This window comes from Pleurodeles waltl, chromosome 2_2, assembly GCF_031143425.1.
Source record: "Pleurodeles waltl isolate 20211129_DDA chromosome 2_2, aPleWal1.hap1.20221129, whole genome shotgun sequence".
Taxonomy (NCBI): domain Eukaryota; kingdom Metazoa; phylum Chordata; class Amphibia; order Caudata; family Salamandridae; genus Pleurodeles; species Pleurodeles waltl.
The window spans coordinates 180,333,582-180,348,187 of record NC_090439.1 but is presented as its reverse complement, the minus strand read 5'-3'; the positions used below and the strand labels follow the sequence as shown (position 1 = coordinate 180,348,187).

The following is a 14,606-nucleotide window of genomic DNA, read 5'->3' as shown; positions in this document are numbered from 1 at the left end:
CACCTGCAACATTTCTCTGTTCAAGTGTTTTCATTCCCCAATCCAGTCAACAGACCCTACTCCCATAAGCCTAGTGCCCTTGGGTGAGTCCTCCGATGCAGTCACCGACAACAGCATCTCGTCACTCCTGGGGACGCTACATCCCAAGTGCATCTGTGACTTCTCATCGCGAGCCAACCAAGACCAAATCTTCTCACTCCTTGGATGTCGGAGTCTCCGGCCAAATGGCCTGCACCAGGTATCACCTCCGGGGCAGCCCAACACCTTTGGTGATGCTCAAGGACTTTGTAGTTTAAAAGTATGCAGCAGGCCACATATTCTGAAAGACCCTTATTGCTGCCATTTTCATAGAGTGACTGAACTTGGTCTGTCTCATTTTAGTTCTCGTTTTATTTTTTATTTTGGGGAGGGATGTAGTTTTGCATCCAGTTATGCAAACTGGGCGCAGGCCTTACCACTTGGATGCAGTAACAGAGGGTTGGTCGTCCCTTGGGGCCTGTCCCCCTCTTCCTTAACCCTGTGAGTGGGAGAGCCCGGGCAGTGACGTAATGAAAAGTAATAAAGGTGGATGCATGGGCGGGAGTGGGAATTTAGGTAACAAGATAGAAGTTTCACTGACCTGCCCATTGCAGTCCGTAGAAATCAACAAGGCCTACTTGTGATTATTTACAGCACAGCGTGCATTCTACAACTGAGTCCAGCGACGTCTCAACACTCTAGGGGCTGTCCTGAGCATCACAGTCTAATGCCAAGTTTATGAAGGAATGCACAAACACAAAGTTTATTTCTGATAAAGGTTTTTATTGAGTTGATATGCTGATTGTATATGTTTTATTGATCTCTCCTTATTGAAGTTATGACCCTGATTCATGCCAAAGTAACATCCTTATTAAACTATGACTGTCTGACCAGTCTTGATATGTTTGGATGACACTTCTTGGGGGTCACCAGTGGTTGCATACTGTCAGCTATGGTATGTTCTATCTACCAATATATTGTACTGCATGGCTAAATACTTATAAAGTCCTAAAGGTGGGATCTATTGGCTATGCCAATGCTTGTTTGTCTATGGCAGACCTATCCTAGTGCTGCCCAACTCTTTACCACTAAATAAATGTTTTAGCGATCCCCATACAATGCTTTCAGAAGATCAAAAGACTGTGGTTCCTCCCAGTACTGATTATATTTGCATGGTTCGAGTGCTCAACTGCTGACTTTCATGGCTACACCACTTAAGACTTACTCATTGTTCAATGGCAAAGTTGGCCCTGACCACACCTCTGCTCATTGAAGGAAGTGAAAATGTAGAACAGTAAGCTATCCTTCTGCTACACATGGCAGATCTGCATCGGTTTGCAGATGTTTATGGTCACAACTGAGTTGCCTTTTCTTAACCCAGTTACCTTGTGCAGGCACTAATACATATCCTTTATAGAAAATGTCTACAGACCCGATGTTTTCAGCGAGCATGTCAGTAAGTCATCACATTCACAACCAGGGGTACATCTACTCAAAGCTAACTTTGATCAGCAATATGTTGTGTCTACTGTAAGCATACTGAAGTGGCAGAATTGTATTAGGTTATATGCTCCCTAGTAGTTGCCCACCGAGGGACTGAGGAAGTCACCTGCAACAGTTCTCTGTTCAAGCGTTTTCATTCCCTTTATATGCAAACAATACTTGAGGGTGTTAAACCACTTTATTAGTAGTACCTTGGTGATTGACAAGCAAAGGCCATAGTATTTGAAAGAAAGGAAGTATGAAACAGGTATAAAATTATACTAATATCCAATTGTATGCATTAACCATAGAATCAGTGAAAGGTATTCTATCCCCAGGAGCGTAGGAAACTGGCACCAGGTTACTTCAGAAAATGTCTTGAGAATAAAAGTGTACATCATGAATAGTTATAACAATTAAAAATACGCTAACAATAGGACATACTTAGTTATTCAAGTTGTAGAGATTACGCCACAGATTCAGAATATGGGAACATGCTTGGAGCTAAGAAAACGTGTATAGATCAATTGTTGCACATGTGGAAATAAGAGTTAGTTCAAATCTCGAGCGAAATGGAACTTCATATCAAGCGCTTTTCAGCTTTGTGAAGAATGGGCATCAAAGAGACGCTCATTGTTGCTTCACAAAGATCTCCTACAAATGTATTCTTTATGCCAGGTTTTAATATAGTTAAGGGAAAAGAACTAGTGCAATCATTTTCTGATGTTATGTCACATATGCAGCTCTTAATGTATATTGCCTAATGAACATATGTTTAGGGTCGTACATTTCAACACGTAAGCTTTTTTTTCTGACAAATACCATTTTGCATATCTTGTAAATTCTCTCCAGATGTGTTTTGAAAGCCATAACAATTGTCTTTGTGTTCTGATCTCAGAACATTCCCAGAGATTATGACACACTTAGAGTGAATTTATTGAAGGCAAACAACTTTGATTGTAATGCGTGTGGTATCATTCACTGATGCCTGCTTAATGGATAGCAATTGTGTGCTTTAATCATAAATACACATAAATATATTATGGGTCATTGAAAATAAATTGACTTGGTCATTTTAGACTATTGCTAAAACTTAAGCTAAACTTGACATCAGATCCTTGACTCACTTAAAGGTCCTGAAGTGGCAGGGTTATCATGGGCTGCAGAAGAGATGATCAGGATTCTGAAGCTGATGAGCTATCCTTCAGTTTCTGATGTTGCATGATCTCCCCAAAAGCTTGTCTCATCAATGGATGCACGTCCAAAAATCCTCAATCAGTGCACAGCAGCTTCAGTTTAGGATCTACTCTACACTCATGCGCTGCCCGCAAGGTTTGGATCTTCCACCAGTGCAAAGCTTCCCTAGCCATTGTGAACGGTGAACACAGGAGACAAGTGGAGATAGAAAACAGTTACCAAACCTCTGTGCTTGCCTTCATGCAAACGATTGCTTGAACTTACTGACCATAATGATCTAGGCCGGAGGTATTCAAACTTTTCTATTCCAAGATCCCATGAGCTAAATGTCTGGCTCCCCACAAAATGTTTATAGAACTGGACAGGAGTAGTGGTCTTCCCTGCATGAATGATGACGATATAGGGGACTTATGAAATTATTTCAAGGGTTCCTTTTTTTCAGTCCACAATGTATGCTACTCTAGAATGAGAAATTCTAACAGTCCAAATGCATTAAACGAAAACAGAATTTGACCTAGAAACTCTTCCATAATTGAAGTGCACTTGGCGCCTCTCATCTTTAGGCCCCAGTACAATTGCACCTGTTGCACTAATGGTTGCTACTCCTCTGGCTTGACTTCTCTGTTTCTTTCACCCACTCTTCTGGCCTATCTTTCTTGGCCTGAAGCCATATGTTGCTTCCATTTTATTAAAACAAAAAAGAGCCCTTACTTCTTGACTTTCCTCCTCAGTATATGTATGCCCTGGGCTTTAATACTAGCTAGGAAAACTGTGCCTTTGCATCCCGTTTGTGTAGCAACACAACCATAGTTAGGGTGCTGGTGTTCCCTCACACACCTATCCCCTGGTGCTGCCGCACCTGCAAAATTAATGATAGCTTGGGCCCTGTGAAGCAGGCTGTCCTGTCTCCAGCTGCCCCCACCCCCACCATCACCCACAGATTTTCACTCCAGGTCTGAAGCAGGCCCATTTTTGCTCCTTTTTTTTTAAAGAGCCCATCATATCACTCCTGCCCCTTTCTCCTTGATCATCATCCCTAAATCAACACTGTTGCAGCAAGGGTGCCCTGGGTTCATCCCCATCTGAGTAAGAAGAATGCCATATTTGGGTAGGCCTATCACATGCCTAGGCTCAAGTGCCATTGCACCTACTGCAGATAGGGCCATTTGAAGCAATCTGTCTCCTCTACCACGGCCACCTGTAATCACCACATACTCCTAATCCCATGAGGGCCATCCTTCTGGCAGTGTCTGCACCCTTCTTTGAAGAAGACCCCTTCCCACCCCACATATTGCCCTCTGTCACCCATCAATCATACAGGAGCAGCAATTAAGACAAATGTCAATGGGGTGTGGTGGGCTCCTTAGATCCCTGAGACTTTGTAGTACTGCACCTGCTGCATCAAAATAAGCTTTAGCTCCTTGAACCAGATTGAATACTCCGGATCTAAGTGCAGAATGCAAAGAGTACCAACTTCACCCACCTCTTTACTCGTTTCCCTAACACAGACACAAGTGTGTGTACGACTTCTGCTAACACCATTCAGAACTTTGAACCATCGGTGAAATTTTTAAAAGTTGGTGGTCTTAGTATCATTCCTCACAGTGGCCCCTTACACAAAATGTTTATTGTGAGGAGCTATGGCTTACCCTTACTTACGGTTGCATTCATCTCAGTTTCCAGGGATAAGTCACATCTAGTCATAGAACATAGCTTTTTAATCTGGACCTAATCTAAACTAGTTGTTGTGAGCTGATTGGCTCTTTCCAGAGGTCTTTTCAAAACTAAATGATCCCACAAACACTGTAGAGTACCCTGCGTGCCAGGATGCTATTCTTTTGTATGAAACTAAAAGGGAATTCTGCTGCACTTCTGAATAGTTCAAACCGGTTGTTAGTATTGCACATCTCGTGTATAGATCTGAATCATTTACTGTTCTGCATGTTCTATCAGAGCCCAAACAATGAAACGGGAAACATTGCAGCTCTTTCTTTAGTGACTGAAAAGTTTCACTGTCTGATCTACAAAACTTCCCGTACACATAAGCAAGACCAGACCTCCCTTTCATTCCATCAGGCTCCCTTTCATTCCATCAGGCATTAGCCGGGTCGACTGGGGGCAATGGAGGCCGGTTATTGAAGGCAGAGGGCTGCTGCTCCCACATTTGCTGCTTTCTCTAGCTCTCCAGGGTAAATACGGCAGTAGGAGAGAGAGAGGACAGAGGACGGACTGATAAAGGGAGTGTGAGACGTCAGAGAGGAAAAAAGAAAGCACGGCTGGTTTGAACATTTTTTAAAATTCTTTTTCTTTGAGCTTTTTAGGAAGGCTTGCCACCTGCAATTTGTTATTGGCCAGTGTATTGTCCTGCTGGACACGTTCTAGTGTTTGGCCAGCCTCTCTGCTGAGGGCTGGCCTCCCACATACACCCCACACCCACCCAACACAGGCGTCACCGGTCAGGTGACCCTGGCAATAAAAGGGGCCGGGCGCACGTGCCCAGGACCAGTTCTCCCGACCATGCCACTGTGTCTGTGTGACTTATTCTAGTAGCATGAGGGCCTAGGGCCCCAACACTACATTGGCGACGAGGGCGGGTACAGCAACTCCACGTGGCCACAGACGACTACTTCCCTCATGGAGGGAACAGGAAAGTAAACCAGTGGAGAGACTGGTGCCCGCTATGAGCCCTGAAAAATGAAGGAAACGGGAGCGCCATCCCCCACACACCGAGCATGAGGTGAGCCCGGGGGTATAAGCAAAAAGACCCATCTGACAGTAACCAACGCGGCCCGCAGCTCTGAGAAAACAGCTGTGGCCGCAAACAGAAAAGCGCGACGGTGCTAAAAAGCACCCACCAAGCGGTGCGGCGACCACAGCACTGCCAGGACGGCTGTGATCGCCGTGAACAGGACGGTGCTATTGCGCACCGAAAGAAGCATGCGATAATGCCCAAGGCCGCCCCCCCCTTTCTTTGAAAACGCTCATGGTGAAAAGCGCGGCTGCTGGGGCCGCGCATAATGTCGTAAGAAGTGAGGGGAGGAAGCAATGTCGAGGCCGGCCGCCCCTACCCCAAGAAGATAATGCGAGCCGCAGCGTGTGCCATGCCGCTGCGGCCGCGTGTGAGGAAGAGCATGGTGCTGCCACGCACCATAACAACAACTAAATAGAAAATGTCCAGGGCTGCCCCCTCCAACAAATGATCGTGTTTAAAGCATGGCCCGCAGCGTGAATAATGGCTGTTGCGGCCGCGGAAAGGAAAGGTGCTGTTGCGCACCGAAGTGAAATGCCCGGAGCTGCCCCCCCCACGTGTCAGCTAAAGCGCACAAGAAAGAAAAATGCTACCATTGTGAAGCATGGTGCTGGCATGCACCAAAGCCAAAAGAGAAAAGAAAATGCCCAGAGCCAGCCCCCAGCTGCCGCGTGGTCTGAGAGCACATCGGTGCAGACACGCACCGAAAACAAATTGAAATACATGGTGCAGACACGCACCAAGTACAAGCCAATTGCTGAGGGTCGCCCCCCCCACCTCCCCTTTTAGGAAAAACAAGGAAAACGTGTGGAATAAAGCATCGGTGCAGACACGCACCGAAAACAAATTGAATTACATGGTGCATACACGCACCAAAGCAGAGAAATGCTGGTGCACAGCCCCCCACAAACTTCAAATTGGTGGAAGGAAGAGGAGGGCAGAGCCCTCACCCCCCTCACTGAACCTCATGCTGTCTGCCTGCTGCCTGCATCTCCAAACGAGGCTGAGCAGAAAAGGGGCATGTTCAAAAAAAAAAAAAAAGGAAAGAAGAAAGAGACGTGTAGAAATAAGGAAAAGGGCACTTACCTACAGATCTGGAAACCTGCAAAAGCCCCCACCAGCCTGAAGACCTCCTCAGCAGCACGTCTTCGCAGCATGGTTTCACACTACAGCCAGTTCCTTTTTGAAAATGTCCTTTTGCATACATGTTTATTTATTTACATTTACCACCCCAAGATGGACAGCTGCCATTTTGTAACAGTAAATAAAAAAATTAAAAAACCGCGAGGGTTTGTCATGACATAAACCTGCTCAGATACTCTTTTTTCTTTTTTTTTTTTTACCAATGTTCTTCATCATTGTCAACTACTTCAGCATCTGCAAAAAGCACTGGCAATCCAATAGGCAAAGCCAAAAGGAAACGTCTATTTGCTTAAACCGGCTCGTATCGCTTCAGAAGCAAACCAAATACATTATTATTTTGTAGCTACGGTGGGTTGTTGGCCTGCTATGCTTCTGTTGTGTCAAGTAATAACTCAGTCTGTTTATATTTATATAATTTCCGATGTGCACATGCAGCTGCATTAAAATAAGGAGCTTATGTATTCATTTGCCAATTCCCAGGCACAGAGGCTTGACACTACTACCAGAGTAGAGCACTTTTACAGTAGATATACCAGTCCTGCTTGCTTGATTTTGTTGATGACAGGGAGTCACACGGCTGCTGCTCCTTTCATTTGCAGTGACCTGTTATAGCTTCACTGAACTGTTTTACCATTCTGTGACCCAGCACATTTGATAATTCTTCATTTTACAGTAATCTAGGTTCCTGATGCAGTGTGAATTTAGAAATGTGTTGGAACATAAGTGTCTTAATCATTATTATATCATTTTTTCTTCTTTCCATTTACCAAGAAAACAGCGGCTGACGGAAAAAGACAGGAAGTAATAGTGCTGGATTCGAAAAGAAGCAATGCAATTAATATTGGCTTAACAGTGTTACCTCCTCCAAGGACGATCAAAACGGCCATTTTGAACTTTGACGAATATGCCTTGAACAAGGAAGGGATAGAGGTAAAAATGAAATATTGCCGTAGATTCCTAAAAAAGTGCTGACCAGTTTTGTATTGTTCAAGCAAAGATGGTCTTTTATTTTCACAGTGTCTTTGTATTTGCAAAAAGACGGGATCTTATTTGTGCCTTAATTAGTGTTTAGGGTCTCTTGCAGCCAATTTGTGCCAAATCCCTACAGTGTCTGCTTTTATAGTTAGTATATCCTCCTAGTGTACATCCTGACAAAATACTGACTTGTCTGAGTAAAGGTAGATTTTATTATGCAACATTTTATATCCCATGTTCTTCCCAAATATTGCATTATCTGAGGTGCAGGTAATTTCTGTTTTTCTGATTTACATGTATTTTCATCTAATTGTAAAAATCCTATGTTATACATATTCTTATTTAAACTACAACAAATATGTTAGGGGCTAGGGCTATGCACAGTGAATATGCCATATTTTGTTTCCTTATTATGCTCAAGACATGTAATCCCGTTCTCTGTAATATGGATTTGCACTTTTTGTGTTTAATCAGCTTTATTAAAATATTGCAGCATATACAAGTAATACAATTGCAGAATTGATAATCATCAAACCATTAAGAAAAATTATACAAAGAGAAATGAATTGAAAGCTGATTTATAAGATTTTTAACTTCATAGGGATGGGATGGAAGAGAAAGGGGGAAGGAAAAAGAGGAGGGAAAGAATGGCATAAATAATCAGTAGAGGCTGATAATGATAAATTAATTAAATAATATAGAATAATGGTTGGTTAGAGTAAAATACCGCATGTAAGGTAAAAATAGAGAAATAATGGTAGGAATAGAGCAGAGAGTAAAAACATCTTTACTGTGATTTATAATTTTCTGAAATATTAGTATTAGTTATTTGCGATGCAATTTTATCTAAGAACTTTGTTAATGGTAGCCACTATATATTTCTATTTACATATGGTGAACATGAACATGCAAAAGCAGTATCTAGCCTATGATAGTGGCAAAAATTAAGCCACCATGCTTTAAATGAAATCTTAGGCGAAGATTTCCAGCAAATTGTAACCTATTGAAAAGGTAAAGACAACATAAGATCATACAGTTTTTATCATGAACAGATAACGAGAAGGACTCACTTAGGCTACCTAGAAAGAGTAAAGGGGGTACGTATTGCAATTTAAATGAAAAATGTTGGCGATTGCTACCAAATTTTCACTCAAAAGACTGCTGTAGGGGGACATAGAAAATACAATGTATGGGGTCTCCTTTAGGGTGGTTGCAAGACCAACAAGCATCATGATTGGTATTAGAAAAAGATGAAGGTGTATGAAATAATTTATGATATAAAAAGAATACGGACTGAGAGTTGTGGTAGCAGTTCTGGAAATCTTATGTAATCTGGACCAATTTGTATTCCAAATAGCAATTGGCTAAATACACTCCAAATCTGTCCCCCGGGTTAGTTCTAGCTTGTCTTTTTCTTGACCCAGATCAGGGGCAAAAAATGATTTATAAATAATAGATGTTTTAGGGGAAGAAATCAATAATTTGAATAAAGGTAACTCTGATGGAGGTACTCCAGAAAGTAAAGGTAAGGATCGAAAGATTTCCAATTCCAAGGTGGTATCCATAAATATAGTAAATGTATTCCATAATGAGCAAGGACATTTAAATGCCTCCTGAAATTGAGGAAAGGCAAGGGTTAGACCCATCAAATAGATCTCAAACCCATATTAGACCCCTTTGTCTTCAAGATTTGCAATATATAGGTTTATTTTTTATAGTTATAAGATGATTGTGCCATATGGGAGATTGTATATAGGAATCTCTAGAAATAGCAGGTTTCAAGAGGGAGGAAGTATATTTGAACAGAGGGGAAGAAGAAATAGTATTTTTGGAAGTGAATGAAAACATTTCTTCAGGAGAGAACAATTTGAACAAAGAGTGCTCAATATCGAGCCACAAGGGTGTGAAGGTTGAAGGAGCTTTAAGAAGCTATTTAGAAGCTTGTCTAAGAGAAAAGGCTTACTGATAAGATCAGAAGTCTGGAAAATTTGCCTCACCTACCAGCTGTTTTTTTTTTAAAGAAGGAATAGCAACAACCTAATTTTTTTATTATGCCAAAGAAATTTAGAGGGAAGATAATCCACTCTTTTTTAAAAATGAGCAAGGAATATAAACAGGGATCATGGACTGAATATATAACAGAACAGTATAATCATCATTTGTATGGAATCAAGACGCTTCAAATAGGAGAGAAATAAAGAGTTCCAGGCAGATAATGGTTTATTAATTTTATTTATCCCCTCTCTCATGTTTATGTTAGTGATTCTTTCATGGAATTAGTAAACCAAATGATAAAGTATTTACTGTTAGAAGTATCCCAATGAAAACCAGTAGATTGAAAATAATATTTAAGACAAAATTTAGTAAGAGGTAAGACCTCCATTTCGTCTGAATTGATTTTATACCCTGGCCCTGAAGAAAACAGAGATGATTTATGCAGTAGTGCAGAGATTGTGCTATCTGGATTAGAAAGAAAGAACAGAATGTCATCTGCATAAACCAAGAATTTAAATTGTGTCTTGTCATCCTGGCAACCGAATATTAGGCTACTGTTGCATATTTTGGAAATAAGGGGTTCAAGAGCCAAGATAAATGAGATGGGAGTCAAGGGACAACCTTGTCGAACACCTCTTTTCAAAGGACAGTAACTAAAATTGTGACCATTGACTAAAACAGAGGCCATAGGAGCTTTATAGAGAAGAGAAATAAGTGAGATGATATCCATGCCAAGCAAGAGATCTAAGTAAAAAAGACCAGTCAATTCCATCAAAAGCCTTTTTTGCATTAATAGAAAAAGCAGCTAAGGAATAGGAAAGGGAGGAGGCATTATTTAATACAATAAAGAGTAATCTATAGCAGTGGTCTCTAACCTTTTCTGTAGTAAGAGCTTTTTCTGATCATTGAAAATCATTGTTAGCTACTAAAGGCTGAGCAACTCGCGCATTGGTTACCAGATTCCCCCCAAGCCTAGCTTCACTGACTAAAGGACCTCTATTTAGAAAGAATTACCCTTTTAGTGTATGCAATGTACAACATGGAACCAGAAAACCTGCCATTATTCCTGGCTTCCCTCTTCAACAAATTGTGTGATCCTGACTTCTGCAGTCACCAGATAAGTAGACTAAAATCAGAAGACATTATGTGGACCACCAGAGCTGTGCAAAGCTACTAGCATACTGAAAACCATGATCTGCACATCTGTCTCTCATACCTGGTCATCCACTACACTGCTCCATACCATTACACCTCAAATGCACCTCAGTAGTCCTCACTCATGATATGGAAACACTTCCTACATTGGATTGCAAAACAATGACAACACCATTCCAGTCACACACCCTACATGGCGTAGCTTGCTGATCATGTGGGTGAGTGCTTCAGTGCCCAACAAATGGGTAGTAAGCATTATATAAATGGTGCAATACAATTATTTTATTACATCATGCTTTCTTTTTCTTATCACACATGACAGCCCCTTGAAGTGCTTGGGTTCTGTGTGTGCACTGTACAAAACCTCCCCTGACAGACTATAAAGCTGCACCATGTAATAATAAACTATGACACATGTATAATACATGGGTTGCCTCTTATTTCATTAGTATAGCATTGGCATCAGGGACGTTAGGAGTCCATAACACGTTCATGTTTTAAAACTATCACTTCTAGAAATGACTCCTAATGCTGTGATATAATTTGATGTTTGGATGACATGCTTCTGTCTGTTGGAGAAATAGAAGTTGTGATTTTTTTCAAAGATACTATTTTTGTGTGACTTTTCTGTCACTATTTGCAATATTTTCAAATCTGTGCTTCTGCAAAGAAAGGGTCATACACCTAAGCTTGGCTCATCTCTCAGCTTTCCATGTGTATTGGCCTAACTTACTATAGAAAAATATAGCCACTACAGGGGTGAGGTACTTTTTTCAAATGAGTTAAATTTAAACTGATGTGTTAAGCATTATATTCACTGTGCTATAAAATTTACATTTCATTTTAAATTTCTCCCATAATTTAATTAAATTAACACAGCGTTTTACAGGCTTTTTTAACAAATAAAAATAAAGCACCTCTTGCAATTTGCCCCTAGGCACAAATTGGAGCTAATAACTTTTTTTACATTGCTCTTATCATTTCCTTGAAAAGTAATGAAAACAAATGTAAAATTATGTTCCTTGCTCCTGTTTGTGGCCAGGAACAACTTGCAATGTGTTTTATTTATTTAGTTAGAAATCTCTGTGAAATGCTTTTCAATGTAATGATTAAATAAACAATGCTTCAAATGGATTTAAAAAATAAATAAAGTATATCACAAATGTTGATGCCTCGAGTAAAGCATTTCAGAGGCATCTTTTTTGTAAAGAAAAAAAGTTTATTTCTCCCACAAACCTTATGCCGGTAGTCTGGTTGTACCTAAGTTGCAGAGCTGTTCATCTGTGCTGCGGTTTGTATAGACAGTAGGCCTCCAAGGCTGCTTTGACAGCTGCAGAAGTTGCACAGGATCAAAGTGCGGTGCCAGGCAGCAGAAGGCAGGTGTTGCTGTTTCTCGTGGGTAGTCTAACACTGCTTAAACCGGGTAGAGGTCACCTGCTTCGCCGTGCTCCTTCCAGCTAAGCTTAATAGCCAATGGGATCTGTTAGTTTGTGTGACAGCCGGGAAGAACAGAGAAGAGGCCAAAGAAACCTAAAAATATACAAAATGACAATGACAGGGTACAAAAGTGGGCACCAGGCTGCTGGCTACTGACAGGTTGTCGGCGAGCTACTGGTAGTGACCCCTGATCTAGAGTTATTGGAAGCCAGACAACCCTCAACTAATCCAGACTATCCCTTTGCAATTAATTAGGCAATATAGGTTGTAATCGTAAAGTAAGTAACTTACCACATATTTTATAGTACACATTTACAAGAGAAATAGATAAATAATTTTGACAGTGTGTTGGGTCCAACCATCTTTATGTATGAGGCAAATGATAGCTTCTTGAAACGTGCCTCCAGCTGAACCAGAAGCATAAAAGAATTGAAAAAGCTGCAAGATTTTAGGAAGAAGAATATAAGAAAAATAAAATTCAACAGTGAAACCATCCGGTCCTTGGGATGTACCTTTTTTTTTAGCGAATGGAGTAATTTGAGAATTTCTGAAAGAGATATATCTTGTTAGAGGGATGCAAAGTTAATATTATCTTGAAATTGATGAGGAATGCCTTGTAAATAATTGTCTATAAGAGAGGATTGTACAGAATATTCTGAAATATAAAGAGTGATAAAACATTTGTGTATTCTTCTAAAATATCTTGCTCTTTTGACAACTGTTTTCCAGTGAAAGAATGAATAGAGTTTATTGTAGTTCGTTGCTTATCGATGTTTAAATAATTAGCCAGTTGTTTCCCAACTGTATTACCACCACCATAATATCAAGCAGAACTGTGAAGTAATATTGGGGATACATTATCCCTGGTAATTTTATTGAATTGAAGTTTTGCATAGACAAGTTCATAGAGGGTAGTATCCATATCCGAAGAATAAAATTGTTGGTCCAAAAGTTTAATATTAGATAGTAAGGATCTATGCTTTAAGGCAAACATTTTTTTTTTTTTTTTTTTAAAACAAAGTCAATAATATAGCCTCAAACTGAAGCCTTAAAAATGGCCCATTCTAGTTGGGGATATGAATTTAGTTCAGGGATTTGCACTTTAACATTGTTGTATTGCAAAATGTTAAAGGAAATTCCAGGCTACATTCTTTTTAGGTCTCGCGTCAGATAGTGTTAGTTGATAGTTGCAAGTCATCAGTAAATGAAAAAGAACTATAAAGCAGTAAAGAGAGGGAGTGGACATCGGGCAGGACCCTGGAATTATGTGATTCTGCATTTTTTCCAAACAGTTATGGATTTCTCACACTTCCCATCCTCCTCTTGATAATTTGCGTATTTTAACAGAACACTACCTCAAATAGATGAAATAGTTTTAAGATTGCTAGACTATGGCCATCATTACAACTTTGGCGGGTGGCAAGCGCCGCCCGCCAAGTTGAAACCGATGTGCGGCCGCCAATGCGGCAGCACTCCCGCAGTGTCTATTTGGAGATCCCCGTTGGGCGCCCAGTGGGGATCTCGGCTACAACACCGGAGCCGGCGGTGTTGCGGCGGTGCGACGGTTCATACCGCCATGAAAAGGCTGGTGGGAGGGGGACTTGTAATTCCAAGCAGCGCTGCCCTGGGGGATTACAACAACCGGGACCAATATGGCGGGAAACCGCCGGGACCAATGTGGCGGGAAACCGCCGGGACCAATGTGGCAGGAAACCGCCGGGACCAATGTGGCAGGAAACCGCCGGTCCTGGCGGTGCGACCGCGGTTCCGCCGCGGTCGTAATCCCATGTGAAGCACTGCCAGCCTGTTGGCGGTGCTTCCGTCAAAACAGCCCTGGCGGTCTTTGACCACCAGGGTTGTAATTAGGGCCTATGTGTTCAGGCAGAAGCAAGTCACCTTTTTGTTGCCAATTGTTGTACCTATGTGTTAAACTGATGTTAATGAACTAAAACCTTTTACCATACAGTGCTAACATGTAATAATGAAAATATAGTGAATTAATACTGCTTCAAAATGTGCTGCTTTACGCCACATAATTTGCCTTTTCTTGCAGCATAATTTAATGACCCCTCCCTCATAATTTGGGCCTTCCCTTCCACATAATTCAAGTAGCCCTGGTTATGGGTCAGCATGCTGTTGCTTGGGTGGGCTGTTTATCAAGGCTGTGGCAGTTTAAGCATGTTTAAATTGTCCAGTCTGTTTTCCCATTAAATTTTGATGATGGGATCAAGTAGTCCTTTGTTAAACTGCAGATGCAACATGCCATGCAGATTGAAATTGTGACCCCGTTTGTGTGGTTTGGTGTATTTATTCTGCTGAAACAATAACATTTTAACTTCGGTTTAATAGCTTTATTGCAAGGGTTGTACTGGGACAGAAAATAGGTCTATGCACCCAATTAAAAGGGAACCCCAGTAGCAAGTCAGGCAGCTAAAAAAGTGGCCCACATTTGCAA

General features: G+C 41.2%; 1 protein-coding gene across 8 annotated transcripts in view; it reads left to right on the top strand.

The window, feature by feature from the left end:
• The window catches only part of FHOD3 (formin homology 2 domain containing 3), a 1,176,281-nt gene that overhangs the window by 1,007,734 nt on the left and 153,941 nt on the right, over window positions 1-14,606 (top strand). For all 8 annotated transcript variants that reach the window (XM_069219602.1, XM_069219604.1, XM_069219603.1 and 5 more), the window contains one exon: window positions 7,361-7,519. In XM_069219602.1, coding sequence (XP_069075703.1) covers window positions 7,361-7,519 — 159 coding nt within the window. The remainder of the gene's footprint in view (window positions 1-7,360; window positions 7,520-14,606) is intronic.